Below are 23745 nucleotides of genomic sequence, written 5' to 3'. Positions count from 1 at the left end.
ACCTCCAGAAGGAATGCTGTCTGGCTGCCCACACTTTTATTTTTTACTTGTTTATTTTTTGACTGGGCCATGCATCCTGTGGGGTCTTAGTTCCCTGACCAGGGACTGAAACCCTGCCCCCTGCAGTGGAGGCATGGAGCCCTCTTCACTGGACAGCCAGGGAATTTCCCCAGCACCTTGATTTTAGACTTTTGGCCTCCAGAACTGTCAGAATAAATGTGTGTTATTTTAAGCCATAAGTGTGATAAGTTGTTAGAAGATCAGTTCAGTCGCTCATTTGTGTCCGACTCTTTGTGACCCCATGAATTGCAGCATGCCAGGCCTCCCTGTCCATTACCAACTCCCGGAGTTCACCCAAATTCATGTCCATCGAGTCGGTGATGCCATCCAGCCATCTCATCCTCTGTCGTCCCCTTCTCCTCCTGCCCCCAGTCCCTCCCAGCATCAGAGTCTTTTTCCAATGAGTGACTTCTTTGCATGAGGTGGCCAAAGTATTGGAGTTTCAGCTTTAGCATCAGTCTTTCCAAACAACACCCAGGACTGATCCCCTTTAGGATGGACTGGTTGGATCTTCTTGCAGTCCAAGGGACTCTGAAGAGTCTTCTCCAACACCACAGTTCAAAAGCATCAATTCTTTGGTGCTCAGCTTTCTTCACAGTCCAACTCTCACATCCATACATGACCACAGGAAAAACCATAGCCTTGACTAGATGGACCTTTGTTGGCAAAGTAATGTCTCTGCTTTTGAATATGCTGTCGAGGTTGGTCATAACTTTCCTTCCAAGGAGTAAGCGTCTTTTAATTTCATGGCTGCAATCACCATCTGCAGTGATTTTGGGGCCCCCCAAAATAAAGTCTGACTCTGTTTCCCCATCTATTTCCCATGAAGTGATGGGACCAGATGCCATGATCTTCATTTTCTGAATGTTGAGCTTTAAGCCAACTTTTTCACTCTCTTCTTTCACTTTCATCAAGAGGCTTTTTAGTTCCTCTTCACTTTCTGCCGTAAGGGTGGTATCATCTGCATATCTGAGGTTATTAATATTTCTCCCAGCAATCTTGCTTCCAGATTGTGCTGCTTCCAGCCCAGCGTTTCTCATGATGTACTACTCTGCATATAAGTTAAATAAACAGGTGACAATATACAGCCTTGACGTACTCCTTTTCCTATTTGGAACCAGTTTGTTGTTCCATGTCCAGTTCTACCTGTTGCTTCCTGACCTGCATACAGATTTCTCAAGAGGCAGGTTAGGTGGTCTGGTATTCCCATCTCTTTCAGAATTTTCCACAGTTGATTGTGATCCACACAGTCAAAGGCTTTGGCACAGTCAGTAAAGCAGAAATAATGTTTTTCTGGAACTCTTGTTTTTTCGATGATCCAGTGGATATTGGCAATTTGATCCCTGGTTCCTCTGCCTTTTCTAAAACCAGCTTGAACATTAGGAAGTTCACGGTTCACGTAATGCTGAAGCTTGGCTTGGAGAATTTTGAGCGTTACTTTACTAGCTTGTGAGATGAGTGCAATTGTGCGGTAGTTTGAGTATTCTTTGGCATTGCCTTTCTTTGGGATTGGAATGAAAACTGACCTTTTCCAGTCCTGTGGCCACTGCTGAGTTTTCCAAATTTGCTGGCATATTGAGTGCAGCACTTTCACAGCATCATCTTTCAGGATTTGAAATGGCTCCACTGGAATTCCATCACCTCCACTAGCTTTGTTTGTAGTGATGCTTTCTAGGGCCCACTTGACTTCACATTCCAGGATGCCTGGCTCTAGGTGAGTGATCACACCATCATGATTATCTTGGTCGTGAAGATCTTTTTTGTGCAGTTCTTCTGTGTATTCTTGCCACCTCTCCTTAATATCTTCTGCTTCTGTTAGGTCTATACCATTTCTGTCCTTTATCGAGCCCATCTTTGCATGTGATGTTCCCTTGGTATCTCTAATTTTCTTGACGAGGTCTCTAGTCTTTCCCATTCTGTTGTTGAGTAGGAAACTAATATAGGACTAATACAGTGAGTAGACAGGGCAAAGAGAAGCTGAAAGAAAGAAAGAAAGTGAACTCACTCAGTCGTGTCCAACTCTTTGCAACCCCATGGACTGTAGCCTACCAGGCTGCTGTGTCCATGGGATTTTCCAGGCAAGAGTACTAGAGTGGGTTGCCATTTCCTTCTCCAGGAAGAGAAGCTGAGATGGTCCCAACTGGAAAGGCACTTAATCTGTGGAACTTGAATAAAAGGAATTTGAACTTGGGTTCTGAATGAGATGGGAAGCCACTGAAGCATTTTAATCCTAGGAGTGATAGGTCTGACCTGTGTGTTAAAAGGGATCATTTGGATTGCTGTGTGGAGAATACAATGGGGGACAAGACCTGCAGCAAGGAAATCATTTTGAAGGCTGCCAGGAGCACACAGTGGGGCTTCCCAGGTGGTGCTAGTAGTAAAGAATCTGTCTGCCAGTGCAGGAGATGCCAGAGTCTCTGGTTCAATCCTTGGGTTGGGAAGATGACCTGAAGTAAGAAATGGCAACTTGCTTCCATACTCTTGCCTGGAAAATTTCACGGATGGAGGAGCTAGAGTCCATGGGGTTGCAAAGAGTTGGACACAACTGAGCACACACGTGTACACACACACACACACACACACACACACACACACACAGGAGCCCATGATGATTTGGATCAGGACTGGCTGGTGGAAGTGGACAGAATTAGGGTTGCTTATGTGTTGGATGTGGAGAGAGAAAGAAGACTCAGTAGCTGTCCAGGGTGTTTGGCCTGAGCAACCAGGGGGTGAGGTTGCCATTACTGATGGAGGGGAAAGTGGTGGGATGAGCAAAGATCAGTGCTTGGATGTAAAGCTGCAGGTGAGTTCTGGGTTGCACTCAGGACTGAAGATGTTAATCTGGAAGCTGTCCGCACATGGATAATATTTAAAGCCAGGAAACTAGCTCACCAGGGACACAAGTGTAGATGGAGGAGGAGATTGGGGGACTGAGCCTGGTATACCACAGTGATTAGAGAATAAGCAGACTAAAAAGCTAGTACCTGTGAGGTGGGAAGAAAACCCAGCGTTCATAGGTTCTGAACCAAGGAAGAGAATTTTACAAGGAGGTGAAGGTGATCGAACGTAATGAGTGGTACTGTGAGTCAGCCGAGAGGAGGACTGAAGTGACTCCTGGATTCGGTAGCTGGACATCAGCAGTGTTCTTCCCAGGTGGACTTCGTACATCATTGCTTGACTGGAACAATGACATTTTCCCCTGTTGTGGACCCCACTGGTAACCTTAATCCAGGCAGAGTTAATAAGCTAGTTTTTGAGCCAAGGGCTTTTTTTTTTTAATGCTACAATTCATAGTGGTGCTATAAAGCAAAATGCTGGAGACACTTTTATTAGCAAATTCTTGCAGCTGAGGCTCACTCAGTGGGACTTTTACTGGGCAGGGCCAGCCCAATCTCAGTGTATTAAAGAAAGACCATTAGGCCTTTGGAAAATGCAGACTTGTAAACTTTCTAGATTTAATGTAACTTAAGAAATCAAAACAATTAGATTTCCTTTTGGTGAGACTCTAAAATTTACTATGAAACTTTAGCTAGGTCTTTTTCTTGTTGATTTTTTTCCCCTTTCAGGCTTAAAAGAAATTCTTAAAGCCTGTCATTTTTGTTCTCCTTTAAAGAAGAATAAAAAGGCAACCCTCCCTTTACAGTTTGCTAAAGAAATTGTTGGCATGTTTCTGTGTTTAATACCTAATTGTAAGTACAATCCTGATCCCTTTTTGGAAGTTATTCTCACCTCTAATCTTTTATAAATCCCTCAAAGAGCTTTACTGTTTGTTATCCAGGGTTTAAACTTTATCCTGAATATTATTTTCTATAAAAGAAGCCCTGTGGTTTGGGGGTTAGTGGTGGGATGATGCACTGAAACATCAACTTTTTATTCTTGCGTTTTCATCCCATAACCCTGTTGTACAGATTTCAGATTGTGTTAAGACTACTTGGCATTTTCTTTGAAGCTGATACATATTAAAAGTTTTCAGCTCCCAACTTTTACAAGGTCTGACATGTTTGAGAGCTCTTGAAAGACTCTGAAAAGTTTCTCTGTTTTAAAGTGGTTGACCTTTGTACAGTTTAGTACTGGTAGAACCCCATCTAGAATGTTGAGTTTAATTGGGATATTCTAGTTTGTAATCAGTGAGTGCTGAATTTGGATTCTTCTGAGATGCTGATGATTCACTGGCTCCATCTAACAAAGTGCAGCCTTGTGGCTAATTTTTAAACTCCGGAATTACAAAGGTTACCCCCCGTTCAGGGCTAGTCTTGTGGTCCAGCCTAACTCTGAGGGCAGAGACTGGAACTTTCCTTTCTAGCTTCCCCAGCCATGGGGAAGTGGCCCCCAGTCTGGGCACATCTCTGGGGTGTTACCTACCTGCAAAAGGTGTCAGTTAGGCAGGTTAAGGTGGAAAGTGGATGAGAATTGCTGGCCTTAGTGCCTACTGTGTGGTGAGCACCCAACATGTGTTTTAATCTATTGACCGATAACACATATCAGCATTCTCTAAGGTGCCTTCTGGAGGGCACTAGGCTTTCGATATACTCCTTGTTAGAAAAGTTCAGGGGCCAGATATGTTTGAGAAACACAGCTTCCTATGTCTCCTCCTTAGATACAGGCAGCACACATGTCAGTCTGTTAAAAGCTCTGAGAAGTTCCCACAGTGAAGAATCCTGCTTAGTTTTGTTTAAACCAGTGTTCTCCAAACTTGTGTGACCGTGCAGTCCTTTTTATTTTTATTTATTTGTTACTCTAGCTGTGCTGGGTCTTCATTGCGTCACATGGACTTGTCTCTGGTTGTGGAGTATGGGCTTCTCTAGCTTCAGTGTGAGGCCTTAGTTGCCCCTTGGCGTGTGGGATCTTAGTTTCCTGACCAGGGATTGAACCCATGTCCTCTGCATTGCAAGGCAGATGTTTAACCAGTGGACCATAGGGGAGTCCTGAGAATCCTTTTCTAAAGCTAGGGAGCTGCTGTTCTGCTGACTGTGCTTTGGTAAGTGCTGTGTAGTGTGTAGTGAAAGTATTGACTTAACTAATGTGAATCTCTCATCTGGTAGTTACATTTCATAATTTCTGCAAAGTTTTACCTTTTATAATTTTTACCAAAAAAAAGGACTGATGTATCCCACGGATCAGAGTAAACTGCTGCGTGTTCAGTTTAGTTAGCTCTCTGTGCCTTTGAGAAACCATGAGGGTGTCTGTGTGTTCACCCTTGTCTTATACTTTATTTAACCCTGAATTCCAGGAGCCTGTGGGAGACATACTGTGCTCTGGAGCTATTTGAGTTGTTGCCTACCTTCATCACAGTGGATGTTGGTCTGTCCCTGTCTGTTCTGCTTGATTGACTAGTGCTGAGACTCCCTTTGGCACAGACAGATGGACAGACACCACCTAGTGTCATGGACAGGCTCAGCTGTGGAGCAGACATGCCAAAAATAAAACCGTGGTGTTCTCGCTAGTCAGAACTGGGACTCCAGTGTTATTGAGTCATTATCCTATTCTTTATTGCCTGACCGCTTGTGATCAGATGAGGGTTTGTTTCCCCGATGCCCTTATGGCTGAGATGGAGAGGTGTGGGATGACAGTGTGGTTACGTGGATTTGTAACTGATGCTGTGGCCACGCCCAGGGTGGGCTGCTTAATGGATTCCTGTCAGCCTGGAAGAAGGGCTCTAGTGCTTTGCCACGGGCTCTGTACTCAGCCCCATCCTGGTTAGTTTTTTAAAAATAATTAAGACGTGAAGGCCCACAGACTGCATTTCGAGGATGACTTATGTAAAGGGAAAGTAGCATGCATATAACGGATGACAGAATTGAAATGCAAAGATGATATAAAATGCTGGGAGTGGGCATGTGTGATGAGCTGGGATTTAAAATGAATAGAAAGTTTAGAAAGCTAAGAATTTAAAACGTGATAGTGTGAGAGTAAGAAATGGGGGCTTTTTTTTTCTTTAATTACAGTTGGTGTTTAAGAAGACTGAAGATTGATAAGTACCAAATTGAGATTACTGTTGGGAAGAAAAGGATGTGGACTCAGAGAGATACATAGGAGTTTTAAGCTTATTGGTAATATTTTTAAGCAGGGTGGTGTGTCCATGGGTGTTTGTAATATATAACTTTGTCTGCCTTAAATATTTGTTAAAATAAATGGACTCCAGAAGCTCTGGACTATGGGTTCTGCATTGTGTCTTTAAGTGAAGTAGCAAATTAGTATCTGATAAAATCCTTCTGTTCATGGCACCTGAAAGTTGTGTATCTGGGATATTGTTTAGTTGCGAGTACCGCATTTGAAGAGGGACAGTGCAGACATATAAACACGAGGGTACACTTCAGAGGTAATGAATATGGGAGCTAGTTCTGTGACAGTTAGTTGAGGGAAATGTGTAGCGTTTAGACCAGCGAAGAAATGACTGAAGGGAAAGGTGATGGCTGCCCTCAGTCGCCTAAAGAACTGTTAGTGTGTCATTTTTGTTCCTCTGTTCTGACACTGTTATCTTCTTTTGTGTTAGATATTTTTCTAGCATACCATTCTAATTCTCTTATTTCGTGTACCGTATTTTGGAGTTGTTTTCTTAATGGTTGCCCTAGGGGTTACAGTGAGCCTCATAAAACGTAGTTTTGACTAATACCAACTTAATTCCGATTGTACAACCAAAGTGCTCTAGAATAACTATGTTCTCTCTCCTTTCTTAGAATTTGTACAATAATAGTACAGTCTTTATAAGCCCATCAGCAGTTTTAGGCTGTGTCTTTTTAATCAGATGGAAGAAAAGGGATGCAAGTAAACGTACATTTATACTTTTATATTTACCTTTGTAGTGATGTTTACTTAGAAAATAAAGTATATTTCCTTTCAGTTCAGCCTAAAGGACTGCCTTCAGGCAGTCAAAATATTGTATTTAGTATTTCTTGTAGTGCAGATACACTCCAGATGAATTCTCTTATTTTCTGTTTATCTGGGAATATCTTAATTTCTCCTTTTAATTTTGAAGGATCATTTTGCTGGCTCTAGATTTGTTGATTGGCAGTCTCTTTTCAGCGGTTTGAATATGCTGCGGGCCACTGCTTTCTGAGTTCCGTGATTTCTGAGGAGAAGTACGGAGTACCTTGTGCATGAGTCTTTTTTCTCTAGATCCTTTCAAGATTCTGTCTCCAGCTTCCTACAGTCTAACTGTGTCTAGGTGGAGAATCCCAGGGACGGGGGAGCCTGGTGGGCTGCTGTCTATGGGGTTGCACAGAGTCGGACACGACTGAAGCGACTTAGCAGCAGCGGCAGCAGCAGGTGTGAGTCTCTGAGTTTATTCTTCATGGTGTTTGCTGAACTTCTTTGCTATGCAGATGAATGTTTTCCCTCAAATTTGGGAGAGTTTTTTCCTTAATTTCTTCAGGTGTCCTTTCTACTCCTTTATCTCTTTCCTTCCCCATCTGGGACACCTATAATGCCTATATTGGTCCACTCAGATGATGTCTCATGGTTCTCTGAGGCTCTGTTAATTTTGTTAATTTTTTGTTTTTTTGATCTTTTTCTTTCTCAGTATGGAAAATCTTAATTGACCTTAAATTTTCTGATTCTTCTTCTAGCTCAAATCTATTGTTAAGCCCCTTTAGTGATTTTTTTTTTGTTTCAGTTATTATACTTTTCAACTATAAAACTTCTATTTGGTTCTTAAAAAATAATTTCTATCTCTTTATCAATATTCTGTACTTTCTGAGATGTTGTGCGTATATGTTTATTTCTTTAGATATGCTTTCCTTTAGTATTTTGAACATATTTATAATGGGGTGTTCCACTCTCTAGGTTTTCCTTTTAAGTCTTTCGATCAGCCTCCTTTTAGCCCAAGTTTGTAGTGCCATGTCAGGCAGCTGCACTGTTAAACAGTAGTCCCTTATTTTTTCTGACAAACGTCCTGGGTATAGGACAGAGTTAGATCAAAGTCAGATCAGATGAAGATGCTTTTGGAGAGCTGTAAACCCATTTGGCCTCCTTGGGAGTTGTTAGACCTCTGGTTATTACAGCTACTGTAGTTGGAGGCTGGTGGTTTTCAAGGCTGCCATGGAGCTGGGGGACGAGGATGGGATTAATGCAGGTGAAAACAACACAAAGGTTGCTATTCTTACTAAGGGTCAGCTGTTTTCCTTGAATAAATGCTCCTCAGAATATTACTAGCTTGTAGTTAATTTCTGGAGCTCTGGAAAAGTTTTTTTTTTGACAATGTTTGGCAGTATCCTTGTCGCTTCTTTTGAGGAGCAGATTTTCGGCGATCTTCACTCTGTAGTTAGAAAGTTAACTCCAGCAGCACTTCATCAAGTGAGGCACCCTTGTGTAATGAGAGTCTGCCGGGCGCACGCTGTGTGCTCTCTCTCACTGTGTCTCCTGTTCTTCCTTCTTATCTGAGTATTTGATGTCTTGGAGTAGCCCCAGGGGAGTGTTATGGAGCGCAGGTTGCTGAGAACCGCTGGTCATGACTTTATTAGAAGTGAGGCTCCGCCTTTGAGGGGGCAGCAAGCGGAATGTGTTTCAGGCCTCAGACCATGTGGATCTGCCGTCTCATTTTGCCAGCGGAGTCCATCCTTTACAATCTGCCCGACTTTGTGCAGTAAATCTCATGATGAAGAAAATCCATCATTTCCCAAAGTTAGGCTTGGAAGACAAAGCTCTTAACGGCTAAAACGACCCTTTCCTCTGGATACAGTTGGGATTTGAAATCCAGTCCAGATATAGTGTTCATTTCTCTCTTATCAGATCTTATCGTCCTAGTTAATAGCTTGCCTTTTCTGTTGAATATTTTTTATTTACACACTTAAAATCTGAGTTTTCACACATAAAGTGAATTTGAATTTCTCACATGACCAGAAGTTTGGGTTATGGATATTAATTTTATCACAGCTTTTTACTTTAGAGGTCATCAGTGTCTAGCTCTATAAGATGGAAATACAAGTGCCTATTAGTAAAAAGCAGAGATTCTGTTCTGAAAAGCTGTGTGTGATTTTGTATCTGTTAACATGTTAGTGTGTATTTTTTGTCTGTTACATGTATTTTTCTCTTTATATCTTGTATTTACATGTGTATGTATAAAATAATTTAACCAACTAGTCTAAAATGTGGCATTAGGTTGGTAGTACAGCAATTTTGAAATCTTGAAAGATAAAACTGGAAACATTTGCTTGTATTTTTTTCGCCTCGGAGGATTTTGTTAATGAGACATTTTATACTGCCATAAACCCAGGGCAGTGATAAAGAAAGGTGTTGATTGATTTTTGGATGACAAGGGATGTCTCTAATTGCAGAACTTGATGTTTGTGTCACTTGGGCTGTTGTAGGTGAGCAAGACGTGGAAGGTGATTGCAGAAGACGAGGTGCTGTGGTACAGGCTGTGCCAGCAGGAAGGCCACCTCCCCGAGAGCAGCATCTCCGATTATTCTTGCTGGAAGCTTGTGTTCCAAGAGTGCCGAGCCAAGGAGCACATGTTGAGAACCAACTGGAAGGTAGGCAGTGGCCAGCACCATTACCTGCAGGGGAGTTGCCTGCAGGGACCCAGGATGAAACCTGGGATGAAACCTGAGTCCCTCCAGTTTCAGCCTGAGGCTCACTGCTAAAAGCAGAGAGAAGGGTGTGGTGAGTGTCCCTGCAGCTGACGGTGGCTTGTTGACCGTTGGAGTATCTGCCCTCATTTCCAGCCACCTATTTGGGAGCGTCCTTTGTCCTCCAGGAGAGGAGGTGAGCTTGAGGTGCCAGTCACCTCCCTCTGATGGTCGGGTGTTTGGAGTGGTGCTCCGTGCAGCGCGCTTTCACTGTTGCCTCTTCCCTGGATGGACCAAGAAAGCATCACCTGATTGCAAAAGAGGGCCTGAAAGTGCTCTTTCCGGTCAATGTAAGGGGGAGATTGCTAAGCGTCTCCAAGTATTGTCTTCCCTTGCCTCATGTAACCTATTGGCTCGCTTCCATAACGTTTATCACTTCAAAATCTCTCCAAAAATGTTAGATCACAGCTACGCATTTACCCAGTGAAGTGTTTCTGAAGAAATCACTGTCAGGAGCAGTGTTACATGGAGCTGTCTGAGGCATGAGGAGATGCCAGCCTGGTGGCCGTTTCTTCCCACCTGGTGGCTGGATATTCAGGTGGAGGGAAGGGATGGAACTGGATTCTCTGTTCCCCTCTTGTAAAAGTCAATCCCAATAGACTTTGAGATGAACAAGCTTTTGCTCATTACTGATGGGCACATACTGCCTATGTGCACGTCCGTCCTCAGTCACCTCACAACCTGATTAGTGACCGTATTCTAGATCTGGGTACTGTCACAGTTCCTAGCTAAGTCAATGAGAGCAGTGTTCCTTTAACTTGGTGCTTCTCAGCCCCGGGGCTGGCACCATCTGGGGCCAGATCTTTTTTAGTGAGGGCTGTCCTGAGCGTTGCAGGATCTTCTGCTTCTGCGGCATCTCCAGCCGCTCCCCAGTACAGGCCAGAAAGCATTCCCTTCCTTCCCCCAGCATCACCCCTGTTTGAGAGCCACCCTTCCAAAGAGAATTAGCACAGCTGTGCTTAGACCACAAAGACACCTCCACTAAATAAAAGTCCCGCTGCCCGCCGTGTGCATCCAGACCAGGTGGAGGCCCCTTCTTCCCCTTTTGCTTGGCTCGGTCTGTGTGAAGGACATAAGCGAGAGCAAACCTGCTGAGACAGGCTGGAGATAGGAAGGCCAAGGGTCTAACCCTGGCTGCTGCTGCTGCTGCTGCTGCTAAGTCGCTTCAGTCGTGTCCAACTCTGTGCAGCCCCATAGACAGCAGCCCCCCAGGCTCCCCCGTCCCTGGGATTCTCCAGGCAAGAACACTGGAGTATGTTGCCATTGCCTTCTCCAATGCATGAAAGTGAAAAGTGAAAGTAAAGTCACTCAGTTGTGTCTGACTCTTCGCGACCCCATGGACTGCAGCCTACCAGGCTCCTCCACCCATGGGATTTTCCAGGCAAGAGTACTGGAGTGGGGTGCCATTGCCTTCTCCAACCCTGGCAGGAGGGGCCATAATTTAAGGAACGCTTGAGAGGAGGGCGTTCTGTCCAGGAAGGAGGGATGCTTTTGAGAGTTGTGAGCACTCTCAAAAGAGAGCTGGAGGTACTCCATGTACCATGGCTCAAGTTCATAAATGTCAGATCCTAAGGGAGAACACAGCAGCTGACTTCTTTGTTTGCTCCACGGACAATGGACACTTCCCAGGTGGTGCAGTTGGTAACCTGGCAGACTCCACCTGCCAGTGCAGGAGACGCAGGTTCAGTTCCTGGGTTGGAAAGATCCCCTGGAGAAGGAAATGGCAACCCCCTCCAGTCTTCTTATCTGGAGAATTCCATGGACGGAGGAGCCTGGTGGGCTGCAGTCCATGGGGTTGCAGAAGAGTTGGACACAACTGAGCGCACACACCTGCATACACCAGAGGGAGTGAAGGGGGGAAGCAGGCATGCCCTCCTCATCCAGGCTGAGGGGCAGAAGTGACGCTGTTTAGCGACCTGCCTCAGCATCTGGAGCTCCATGCCTGTGTGCAGATTGAATAGAGTTTAAGTGAACATCTGTTTGTTGTCTTTCTCTAGCAAGCACAAAGCCATGTGTTTGGTAAGTGCTCAGTAAGAGGTTGTTGCTTGAATGAACTGGAGTCAGACTGGAGGGAGGCTTCTCTTTGGAGCATTTTGGGCCCACATCCCACACTGTTACCTATAAGGTCTACAGAGGTCAAGTGTCTAGTGATGGCTCTTGCATTAACAGTGGTGATTCTGGAATGAAAGGAATCCTTATGAAAACATGAAAGGGAGCAGAGAGCAGGATGCATTCCCTGTGGGTGCCTCTGCTTTCCCATCTCTAATGTGGAGCTGAGAGTAGCTGCGCCCTCCAGGCTGCAGTCCAGAGGACTGTCTAGTGGTATCTAACGCTCCTCCCCCAGGGCTTGGCCTGTGTATGCAGCTCGGTTAGCCTTGACTTTGGCACACAGGTGCTGTAGTTTGGTGCTATCCCTGGTCATCCTCTGGATGGGTCGGGAAGGTGATTTGGTTTGAAATCTCCTAGGTCAGTGTCTGGGGAAGCTCAGCAGGGACCCCAGGGTTCTCAGTACTTCACATAGAGGGTGACCTGTGAATGTACAAACTTACCTGGACTTTAGAGCAAGGGTGAAACGGTGTTCCTTTCCCTGGTGTTTGCACGCACTTGTTTCACAGTGGAGTGCTAAGGTCTCTTAATCCAGAACACCAGTGTGGGGCTGGAGCCCAGGACGAAGAGGAAGCCACGTGACAGAACTTCGTGGAGGCCGTGAGTGCATAGACCCTCTCCTTTGCTTTCACTGCCTGGTCTCTCAAAAGAGCTTGCTGTTCTTGTCACTTTGGCCATGGTCCTTGCACGGATGACTTTGCAGTCTCTCCCATGTCTCACACCAGCAGGACAGCCCCACCTGGATGTGTCCAGTTTGTGTCCCTCAGCCTTGGGCTCATTTCTTGAGTTCAGTGCGATCACCGAGCGGATCACCTGGCACAGCGTCTGGAGTTCAGCTGCTTAATAAATGTTGGTTTTAATGGATGGATGTCATCATCTGTCTCCTAATAATAATGTAGATAGTAATAGTAACTACCATTTATTGGAAACTTGTGTGCGAAGAACTATCCTTGGCACTTATACTATTTCTGATCCTTGTGCTGGTACAACAAAGGTGAAGTTATAGATGGCTTGGTATTCTTTTTTTCAATTTTAGTACTATTGACTTACAGTGTTGTGTTTCAGGTGTATAGCAAAGTGATTCAGTTATGTATTCATATTTTCTGATGGCTTGATATTCTTGAATACCTTTATGCATGCTTGCGTAACTGTCCCACCCTTCCCAACATCCCACATGTAAATATTTTCTATACCTCCAGATTCCCTTTATTTTAAAAATAGTTATTTGTGTATATTTTGAATCAATCATGATACAGTAAATCAAAAGTCATCAAAGGGCATATACTGGAAAATATATCTTCCTCTTGCCTCTCTTCACCTACCTCAGGAGCTACTGTGTTAAGGGTTTTAGGGTTTCCTTTATAAACCATTTCCATGAACCTCTGACCTCTCAATCAGAAATAAAGTCTTCTCTCCTTCCCCCCTCCACCCTGATTTTTATTTTGTTGTATATATGTTTTAATTTTATTCTGAGAGCACTTACAAGAGCTGTTAGCAGGTAAAATACCATTAACTACTTTCTCTCCACCAAACTGGACTTTTTAAATACACTTTATGTGTTTCTTCACCGGCAGCCTCTGCAGAGTGAAGTAGTTTATGTCCTGTAAGCCCCGAGGGCGTGGGCCAGTGTCTCACAGTCTAGTTCCATTCAGTGTGTGCAGCTTGAAAGTGCTAGTAGCTTAACATATTGGTTGTCATCTGTGTCCTTTTGAGTCTCTTTAACTGTGGACACAGTCCATGCTGTAGGTAACCCACCGTGGAATATAGATGAGAGCAAAATGCTTTGTCTCCCTGCCATCCCGAGAATAGTATAAACCACACCCCTTTTCTCATGCAGAATCGCAAAGGCGCTGTGAGTGAGCTGGAACACATTCCCGACGCAGTTTTATGTGATGTGCATTCTCACGATGGCGTTGTCATTGCTGGGTAAGCAAAAACAGTTTTTCATTTAATACTCTTCATCCTAAGGTCTTTCACTTTTCACGGACCACCTCTGCGTCTCAGCCACCTCATTCTACCTTTGGGAGCACGTGCCTTCCCACTCACAGCCCACGTGGAGATAAGACGGAGCCCCTGTCTGTGTCCTCCAGTAGTCGAGGGCTCTGAAGCGAGTGGGGTGGGGCGGCTCTGTAATCCATTTGTCTCATATCTTTTGAGCTTTTAAATGACTCTTGTGGCATGTTATTATGTTAGATTTTCATTAAGGCCAACAGTTTGTTCTTTATGAAGACATAAAAAACTCAAGAATAGTAAGTGTTGGCAAAAACGGGTCCTATTCTTGATTTCTCATTCTGAAGCCTTCATTATGAGGAAGGGTTGTGGCCACACAGGTAATCTTCCTTCTCTACCACACAGATCGTATTTGCAGTTAACTTGTCCTGAAATAGGCATTTTATTACATATCTGTCTCCATTGCCGAGAAATTTAATTTTAGCTTCTATGAATTTGGCTTCTATTCCAAAAACCACTTTCATGAATTCTTCATGTTTTATCAGAGAGGTGTTTTTATGTGTTTCTTTATACTAAGGCGGTAATTTTCTTTTTGGATTAACAGTATGTCTTGAACTAGAGTCTTACGTTGTGTACCTAATGCCATAGAGACCAGGACACTTAAACTTTTGGGTCTGGATTGACTCTGAAGTGAGCTGCCCAAAAGAAGTTTCTCCCTGGATGGACAAACAGAAACCTTGGACTTAACAACATAGTCATAGGAAAGCCTTTTCCTTTGAAAGAAAGCTCCTTCAGAAGCATTCCTTGAAGAGTATTGCTTGAATTGAAATTTCAAAGAGATCATTTTAATACTTTGTGGTTTCGTAGCACCTTTGTAGAAGTGTTTTGCTCTAAACAGGTTAGACCTTAGGAGCAACACTTTGCTTTAGCTTGTGTTTTCCTGGCCATGATTTCGAGGTTAATGCCCTTCTTGGCAGCATAAAACTGTCGCTTTTAGAAAAATTAATGAACTAGAAATCTAGAATTCTGTCCATCCAGTTATCAGTGTGGCACTAGGCTTCTGTCCCCATCACTCAAGTGTGGGCCTGAGAGCTCATGCTAGGTAAGGTCCTTTTCACCTGCTAATTCTGAGATTACTTGGTAGCTCCCAGAGGGACTAGGATCATTCTAGCTTACAGGGGTCTCCTGGTTAGAGGCCTTTGAGAACAGACTGAGACTGAACTGAACGCCATAAAAGGAATTGAAATAGGGAAGATGACTCTCGAAAGCCAATAATGAATTTCTCATCCGGACGTGGACCTTACAAAAGGCAGCCTGGCCATGAGTCCAGACACCAGTCCTTCTTTTCCTGTCTCTCCGTTCCCCTGAGGCCTGCTCAGCATCACAGATTATGCCAGCACAAAGCACAGCAATGGCAGAGTTTCGTGGATCGATGAGATGAAACTTGATCTGTGGGTCAGAGAGGCTCCTCACAGCCCCCTTTTTTAAGAGAACCTTACGTTGATGGCCTAGCCTCAGATACTTCAATCTTGCTTGTATATACAGCGTCTTGTGTTTATCATTAAAATTTTATCTAGTGGTTACGATGCTTGTTTTCTGGGTCAGATCTTGAATCCCTTTTCATTTGAGAACAGCGGTGTTTGCGGTTACCTCATTCTCAATCAATGTTGTATTCACCAGGCTTTCTGCAGTTATGTATCTCCAAGGAGCTTCTTAAAGAGACAGTGGCTACCCCACCATTTCTTTCTCATTTACTTCTTTTGCATTTTTCCTGTTTTTCTTCTTCCCTTCCTTCCTTCTCTATTTTTTATGCAAGTGGAATCTGTTCGGAGGCTTAGTTTTATATATCTGCAAGTAACCTATGTTTCATATCTGCATTTAAACTTGTTAATTATATAATTGAAGATTCTGTTGCAGAATCTTTTCCCAGCTTCTTCTCAGTTTTTCAGTCCTCTATGTAGGTGTTGCTGGTTTGGAGTTGCATTGCCTAGACTCAGACTGATGTGTGTTACACAGAAAGGTAGAGTTAACCCAGTCTTGGTTCTCCCTTAGTCTTCTTTTCACACAGAACCAGGGTACCCATCAAATGCTTATTTGCTCATAAACTCTGAGACACTCAAGTCCCTGTCAAATGAACAGGACGTGGATGCCTCTCACCTGAGGCTTGTTTTCCACCAGAGGAAGCAGACATTATTCTCAGAACTTTTGATCTTTCCCTCTTGTCCATGAGTGTTTGTTTCCCTTCCTATCTCATGGATGATAATTTCCAGTTACCTTTTCCTGATGCTTGGAGCCCTTTGAAATTTGTTTCCAACCTTCCCTTTCTCCTCCTTACTTTTCCCAGGGTACCTTTGGTTTTTCTCCCCCCATACTGTCCTAGTTACCTCTGACCATGTCTTTTAAACTTGAGATGCAATTTACACACCATAAAATTCACCCTTTTAATTGTGTAAATCAGTGATTTTTACTACATTCACAAGGTTGTGTAACTATCCACCATTATCTAATTCTTGAACATTTTCATCACCTCCAAAAGAAACCCTGTCTCCATTTTTTAAGGCTTAGCTCGAGTCTTGCTGCCTCCCACAGCTTCCATGGCACGCTAGCCTATTAACTCGGCCTCCCACGCCAGCATCTCGCCTTCTCATGCCTCCCAGGGAAGTGATTATCTGCAGCTCATGGGGCAGCTAACCACACAGCTTTGAGGCTTCACCGAAACATTTTTGTCTTATGTTGTTATTTTATTTTTAAACTTTATAGTCATGTAAATGCCCAGTTAATTTGTAAGCATCTTTTAAAAGTAGAGGTGTTATGTAATATTTCGTTAAGCTCCCTGTAATACTAATACATTTTTTAATCTGAAGAAGAGTGTTAACACTTAATAGATTCCCTTCCCCCAACTTGTATACTATATGTTACACGAGAAACTGGAGGAATTCCTGACTTCTTTTGTCTGTTCTGATTTCCTAGTTCTTTTCAACTTAGAATCATACAGTTTGAAACCTGGAAGGAACTTTATAGATTCTGTTCTGAAATGCTCCTCCTGCGTGAGGTCGTGGAGGCTCCCGAGGTCTGGGGAGTGGGGTTGATACGTGTGCCCTGCCCGCCCCGCTGTGCTTCTGCAGGGGGCACGTGAGCGCCCTGCCCCTTGCCGCCATCTCCAGCCCTGGCTCCATGCTCAGATGCCCTATTATTATAGTGTCGTTTTGTTTTCCTTTATGACATGTATGGACCTTTCTTTTCTGTTAAAAATGAAAACAGCAGTAAGACCATATTGTCTTTGCAAAACTATTAGAAAGTGGAGAAGAGAAAGCCGCCTGATTTCCAGCTTGCTAGCACAGCTCCTAATATGGGTTTTGGTGTGTGCCGTTTATGTTTCTGTTTTCAAATGCATGTTACTGGATTTAGGTGGCTGGATTTTTATCTTTTCCAGATTAAGGAATTATTTTAGGGACTTCCCTGGCGGTCCAGTGGTTAAGGTTCTGCAGGGAAGCCAGGTTTGATTCCTGGTCAGGAAACTAGGAGCCTACATGCTGCATGGTGTGCCCAAAGTAAAAAAAAAAAAAAAAAAATTAAAACGCCTTTAATAATCCTCAAGTTCTTTCCCATTTAACTTTTTTGCATGGAGTCTCTAAACCGTCCCTCAGACCCGCTCTCCTGAGTGTACCTTCCCGTTCTCAGTCAGTGCCATAAATAACAAGACTTGGCTCTTGTTGACTGTGTTCCTCTGACAATGGTGTGTATGGGCTGTGTATGAAGAGCTTGTGTAACCGCAGAGCCTAAAGAACACCAGTCCCAGCACCCAGGAGACTTCGGGGCAGGCACGCACAGAAGGAAGACCCCCCACGCACTGTGCTCCCCGAGCCGCCTTGCTGCACCTTTGACTCACAGACTCCTTCTCGGGTCCCCCCTCACACCTCTCTGGTGTTGTGTGGCCACCCGGCAGTGTGTGCAGCATCCCAGAAGATGCCAGAAACAGTTTTTTCTTTGCTGTTGGAAGTCCCTGCGACTGTGACAAAGTGTGTGATTCAAACACAGCCTGTACTTAGACTTTTTTTTGCCCGCTAAGATTTCCCATTTCTTTAACCCGAGAGCAACTTGTGCTGAGAAGCCACCGGTCTGTGTACATAAGCCAGCTTTCTCTTTCTGTCAGAGCTGAGCCTCTGTCTACATTTCCTCTGTGATCTGGTAGCGTTCCTGAAACGCGGTGAGGTTTAGTGTGTGCCGTCCTTGGGCTTAGAAGGCGGTGTTACCTGGAAAGTTGGTTGATAATAAGTGGTTAGGAAGCGTGGTGGTTGTTTCTTTCTTTCTCTCTTTTCATGGTGAGAGCTCTGAGAGTTGTAGAATGTCTCCCAAATGACATGTTTATCATTGAGGGAAGAGACCAGAAGGGATGAGGCTGTGACAGCGTCCCCGTCCTGTGTTGTGTTGTGAGACCTAGAGGGTCCTCTTTCTCCACAGTCACACTGAGAGTAACAGGTGCTGAAAACAGATGACATCATGAGTTCAGAAAGGTCACATTATAACCTGAGATGCAGGGCTAGGTATACTTTGCCAGAAATGTTTGCTTTACTGCCATCTAGTGAAGGAGAGCATCTCAGGTACAACTTGGAGGAGAGTCAGCCAGGGGGCTCACTGGAGGCCTTGTGCTGGCCATTAAGCTATTAGCTCACCAGAAGCTTTTATCAGATGCCCAGGAGTATACCGTGGTGTGTTTTGCAATAAACTCCCTCCTCACTGTTACTTAAGATTCATAAGTCTGAAGCGTTTCAGTTTGCATAGGGAAGCACACTTTTCTGTTCACATTAGAGGACCATGTTCCCCCTCTTTGGATTTAAAAAGAGTGTCAAGTCCGCTTTCTGTGTCAAGGTTTTTCTCAATACTCCTGAATGCTCCTCCCACCCCTCTTCCGTTTTCTTCCATGGTGATCTGCCTTTTTAGGGTACGCTTCTTGTCTGTACTGGAAAGAATGGTGACTGTGTATCTGTGTTTCTCTTCACCCCCAAGTATGGTTGGTGGGAAATCTCTATCATTGAGTGTCGCCAGGTGTTAGTGGTCGTCTTTCCCTAAGAAGTTCTCTGTTGTCCCATTTGGTCTACATTGATTTTCCCCGTCTCCGTTCCCTTTGAGGCAAGTAGGACGTAGGACACAGAGCAAAACTGCCTGCATGTCTCTAGCAGCCAAAGTGACCTCTAGCTGTTGTTCTGGCTTTTATTATGACTAAAACTCTGTCCACACGACCTGGATAGTCGAGAGGCTTGCCAGTCTTCTGTAGACACGAAGCAACATTTTGAGCTTCCAACCTATATATGTTAAATTGGGTGTCTGAATCTCTGGGTTCACTTTGCCTGTTGACACTTTTCTTGGAATGTTATCATTGTTTTTTTTGTTGTTGTTGTTGTTATCATTGTTTATAGCTAAGAACTGTTGGAAAATAATACTTCAGATGTAGGCATGTGTCTAAGGTAATCCTGAAATGTCTTGCTTTTAGCCATTTTCCCACTGCTTTTCCCAGTAATTAAAAATGTCCCTTAGTATTGACCACAAACCATGCCAAAATATGGCTTTGATCTGAAGTAGTGTGTATTTGCCCTGAATTCAAAACCACTTCTGTTCAGGAGCTGAAGACCTCAAGGTGGTGTTTTTGATATTCTGCTAGCTTCGTGTGAATGTATAAAACTAGATAATATAATGCCTAGGATTACTTTGAGGCTCTTGAGATGATAGCAGATGCCTTGTAAATACAGATTGGTGATAGAAATGGCCTTAGATAAATGTCGCCCTGTATTTACACTTACTAAGGACTTGCTTTATCTGTCCCCCTTTTAAAGAAACAAACTCTTTCTCCTGACAGTTTTCCTTTCAACCTTGTGTTATATGGATTTTGTGCTGCTGCTTATTATGATGTTGGACTGTTTCCCATAAGGAATCCAATCATTACCCGTTAGGGACCTCTTCTTAAAAATACTTTTTATTTATTTATTTTCTGCTGTGAGGTGTACATGCTCTTCTGGTAAATAAGTCTGAGGTAAGATATTGATAAGAGACCAGAGGAGAGCTTCACATTTATTATAACCTTAATGAAGGAGCTCTAGAATATCCTTAATAAATACTGGTGAACTCATGGCTGCATTTATCCATCTCGGGTTCTCCAAGGAATAATGGGAAGGGCCACAGCTACAATAACTCTGCATAATCATCATTGACTCTGACTCTATTGATTGTGATTAACCAAGATGTATGGAAAACAGTTTTAAGTGTGTAGTGCATGGATCTCATAAGGTCCATTAAGATGTTCATTATTTCTCAATTGATGCATCTTAAGCTGCACTTGATGTTTGCAGCAGTGCATTTCCACAGAAAGACTGCACTGTGGGATTGAGTTCATTTTGTTAATTGCATAATAACAACACAGTTGTGTTTCATAGAAAACAGTAAATACTCTTGCTTTCATTGATTTGTAATCTTTGGTATTATTGAAGAAAGTATGGAGTATGTGACTAGCTCCTAAAACCTCTGCATGTTAAGGGCATAAACATTTTTTGAAATGTGGGCACTGCACTTGTAGGGGCCTCGGCCTAATTGCATTGTAGTCTTTAAACCACTTTCATCTTCTAAGTTTAAGTCAGATTTGTGAGCATGTACTAAGCACAGAGGAACACTACAGGGAGGGGTACACCTCCCTTGCTCACAGGCCGAAGCGATACAGTCACTGGTGGTCACAGGCCAGTGTGAGAGAGGCAGGGTAGGGGTAGAGCAGACGCCGTGACACATGGGAGAGGCACCAGGGTAGGCTCCGAGCCAGGCAGGTTTCTCCTGAGAAGTGACTCCTCAGCTGAGTCTGGAAGAGACAGCGAGGAGTTGTTCAGTGTTGCGTGGAGGAAGGGTGCTCATGACTTACGCACACACTGCCCCTGCTCACTCCCAAACCAGCGATGGACTTGGGAAGTCCGTGTAGTGAGCTGGGCACAGAACAGCTTCAGAACCCTCAGTGCAGGGCCGTAGGCAGCCACCACTGACTCACTGGGTCTGACTCACAGATGAAACCATTGGCTTTCCTGGCCTGAGGCCCCCATATCTAGGCTTCTTTTGGCTGCCGTGAGTACTTGATCAGAAGGAATCTGTGACTTAGTTTGAGCATGGTCCTGTAGAGGGTGAAGTTTTTTTAAGACTTTTTTTTTGTTCTTTATGTGGGCCAGTTTTAAAATTTTTATTGAATTTGTAACAATATTGCTCCTGTTTTATGGTTTGGTTTGTTTGGCTGTGAGGAGGCATGTGGGATCTCAGTCCCCCAACCTGGAATTGAACCCACACCCCATGTATTGCAAAACTTAGTCTCAACCACTGGACTGCCCAGGAAATCCCAAGGGTGAAGTTTAACCGTTCCTGTGTGGGAGGCACCTTTGCATCTGCCCAGTCCCACACCCCTTGCCAGCACATGGAGCTTTTTCATCATTGGCTTCTTGACTTCCAGTTGAGCTATAGTGGTAGAACTGATGGGTCGGGGCAGTGTCCTGCAAGCCTGAGTTAAGAGTATTGAAAAGGATAAATTCCTTGTATTGTACTCAAATGAGAATGGTTCTTAAAAGCCATATTTGTTTCCAAGACACTGTCATTGGAGAAGGCAGTGACTTGTTGGCTAAAGCAGCGGTTAGAGAAAAGCCTGGGGACCCAGGTTGATCCTAGCTGTGCCACTAAAATGTTTCTTGTGACCTTGGCTGAGTCACTTAACCTTAGGCCCAGATTCTTAAATGAAAACAATGCCCCTGGTTGTGATGAAGAACCTTGAAAAAATTGTTTTCAGCAAATTAGCACTGGCACCTGGAAGCAAAATGGAACCATCCCCTCCCCCGCTTGGCTACTTAGATGGGAAAAAAGGTTAAAGGTGGTTTTTAGCTGTACAACGTTTCTCCGTTTTTCTTCAGGTCTCTTGGCCCAAATAAGTAGTCTGCTTATTGGAAATGTACTAGTTAATGAAAGCTCTTCGGTGGTAAATAATTTGAAATTGGCAATTGCTCTGGCGTGCTGAGCTTGAAAGAGGCTCTCTTCCCATTCTTTTGACAAAAAAAAAAAAAAAAAAAAATCAGCTGTGGTCTCTGACCTGTTTATTTGGAGGTAAACTCAACCTTGCCAAGCAGAAGAAAGACTGGGAAAAGCATACAGCTTCACTGATGCATGCCGTGGGCTGGGGCAGCCTTCCTTGTTTGGAAAAGGCTTCTTTCTTCCTTAGTGTTTCGTTAGTGTTCTTACATCAGCTAATACATTAGTTGCCATTGTACTTTGCACAGGCACTAATTAGAGAACCATCAACATTGGGGTCCAGAGGCTCCCTGACAATGTAACTGTCATAGTGGTGTCTTAATTGGTTGAGTGTAATTGTCATTAGGCAGCCGTAAAGACATCTGGAGCTCTGGAGAAAAATCAGCCCTCGCCCCTTCCAGCTCTGTCCTTGCTTCTCGTGGCCAGTGTTGGGAAGCACTTTGAAACTGCACCGAGAGTCTGTCCAGGCCCCTCTGCCCCAGCCAGTGTCTGTTCCTCAGGAAGACCTCCGCTTCTGTAGCACGAGTTCATGACCGTGGTGTCCAAGCGCCCCTGCTGTGGTTGCTTTCATGTGGCACACTCCAGAGCCTGTCGCTGAGTCAGCACGTAGTACCTGCTGAAGCAGGGCACTTGTTCTCCATTCCCATCTTAAAGGAGCATGGCGTCTTTTGCATTTGCCTCGTGAGTCTTTTTGCAGCAAAACATTTATGCTGTTATCATGCTCTTTGGCCATGAAGAATGGAGCTGACTTGGATGGATGTCTACAGAAAGTTTTATATTTACTGAAATAATGTAATTTATTCTGTGTTTTGTAGAGAGGTTTTAATCAGTCTGGAAGTAGGTGGGAGACGTCTCCTGCGTCTCGATGTGTGTGTTCTGGGCGTGTCACTGACCACGAGCACTGGAAGTGGCACAGCAGAGAGAAGGCCGTGCCACTCAAGCCAGTCGGGCTGTTAGCTGGGGACCCCCTTCTCTCAGCTGTGTGTGAGGCGCTGTGGTGGAAGCTGTGGCACTGTGGTAGGGCCTTCACGGTCAAGTGGAGGACACATGGGATGCAGCAGGGAACACCATTTCTTCAGATTCAGGGGCACAGTAGTGGAGGCAGAGAGGTGTCCTGGAGAAGGGAGGCCTGGGCTAGACCTTTAGATGTTATTAGGCTTGAGTGAGGGCTTCCCTGGTAGCTCAGCTGATAAAGAATCCTCCTGCAATGTAGGAGACTGGGTTCAATCCCTGGTTTGGGAAGATTCCCTGGAGAAGGAATTGGCAACCCACACCAGTATTCTTGCCTGGAGAACCCCATGGACAGATTCTGGTGGGCTGCAGCCGTGGGGTTGAAATGAGTCGGACACGACAGCGATTAAGCACAGCACAGCACAGGCTTGAGTGAGGTGGGTGGTTCTCAATCTGGGTAGCTCATTGGGAACAGCGTTATCTGGTCCCACCCCCAGAGGATGAGATTTCATTGATCTGGTGTGCCCTTGGTTTTGGGAGTTTAAATGCATCCCAGGGGATTCTAATGTGGGGCCAAGGTTGGCCTACCTGGCTGGGTCATGAGGAGGGAAGGGGCTCCACAAAGGTGGGTAATCGGGAGCCGAGGTGCAGAGGCACCCATGCTGTGGAAGGCAGTGACCGACCGTCCTGGCTAGAGACTGGCTCCTGCTAAGGAAGAGGAGAAAATGAGGCTGGGAGAGGAGTGAGGCAAGTTTGTGGAGGGATCTCAGTGCCTGGCTGATAGTTAAAGCTTCATTCAGTGTGTTGTTAAGGCCTCAGGATTTACAAAGAGCTCCCTAGGTGTCAAGTGCTATTTTAGTTCAGCTGTTCTGATCACTGGATCAACAGTGGGGGGCAGGACCCAGCCCCTGGCCTTAGAAGCTCATGGGTTCATAGGGGAGGTGAACAGTCAGATGACTGCACACACAGCTGCCTCCAGAGGAGAGTCCACGTTGCTATCCTGGAAGATGGTAGCACCCGTGGTCTGGTGTGGAGGGTGGAGGGAGAAAGGGGGAGAGAGCCACGTAGTCAA

The 23745-nt window shown here is 44.6% G+C and overlaps 1 protein-coding gene across 5 annotated transcripts in view; it reads left to right on the top strand.

Annotated features, from left to right (window-relative positions):
* Nucleotides 1-23745, top strand: part of FBXW8 (F-box and WD repeat domain containing 8) — a 118750-nt gene that overhangs the window by 23546 nt on the left and 71459 nt on the right. For all 5 annotated transcript variants that reach the window (XR_011249905.1, XR_011249904.1, XR_011249906.1 and 2 more), the window contains 2 exons: nt 9366-9530; nt 13570-13658. Coding sequence is in view for 2 of the 5 variants with exons in the window: in XM_069557578.1 (XP_069413679.1) it covers nt 9366-9530; nt 13570-13658 (254 nt within the window). In the remaining 3 variants the exon portion in view is untranslated. The remainder of the gene's footprint in view (nt 1-9365; nt 9531-13569; nt 13659-23745) is intronic.

Source organism: Ovis canadensis, chromosome 17 (genome assembly GCF_042477335.2).
Source record: "Ovis canadensis isolate MfBH-ARS-UI-01 breed Bighorn chromosome 17, ARS-UI_OviCan_v2, whole genome shotgun sequence".
NCBI lineage: Eukaryota > Metazoa > Chordata > Mammalia > Artiodactyla > Bovidae > Ovis > Ovis canadensis.
Note: the sequence above shows the minus strand (reverse complement) of the source record. Positions and strands in the feature narration are given on the sequence as shown.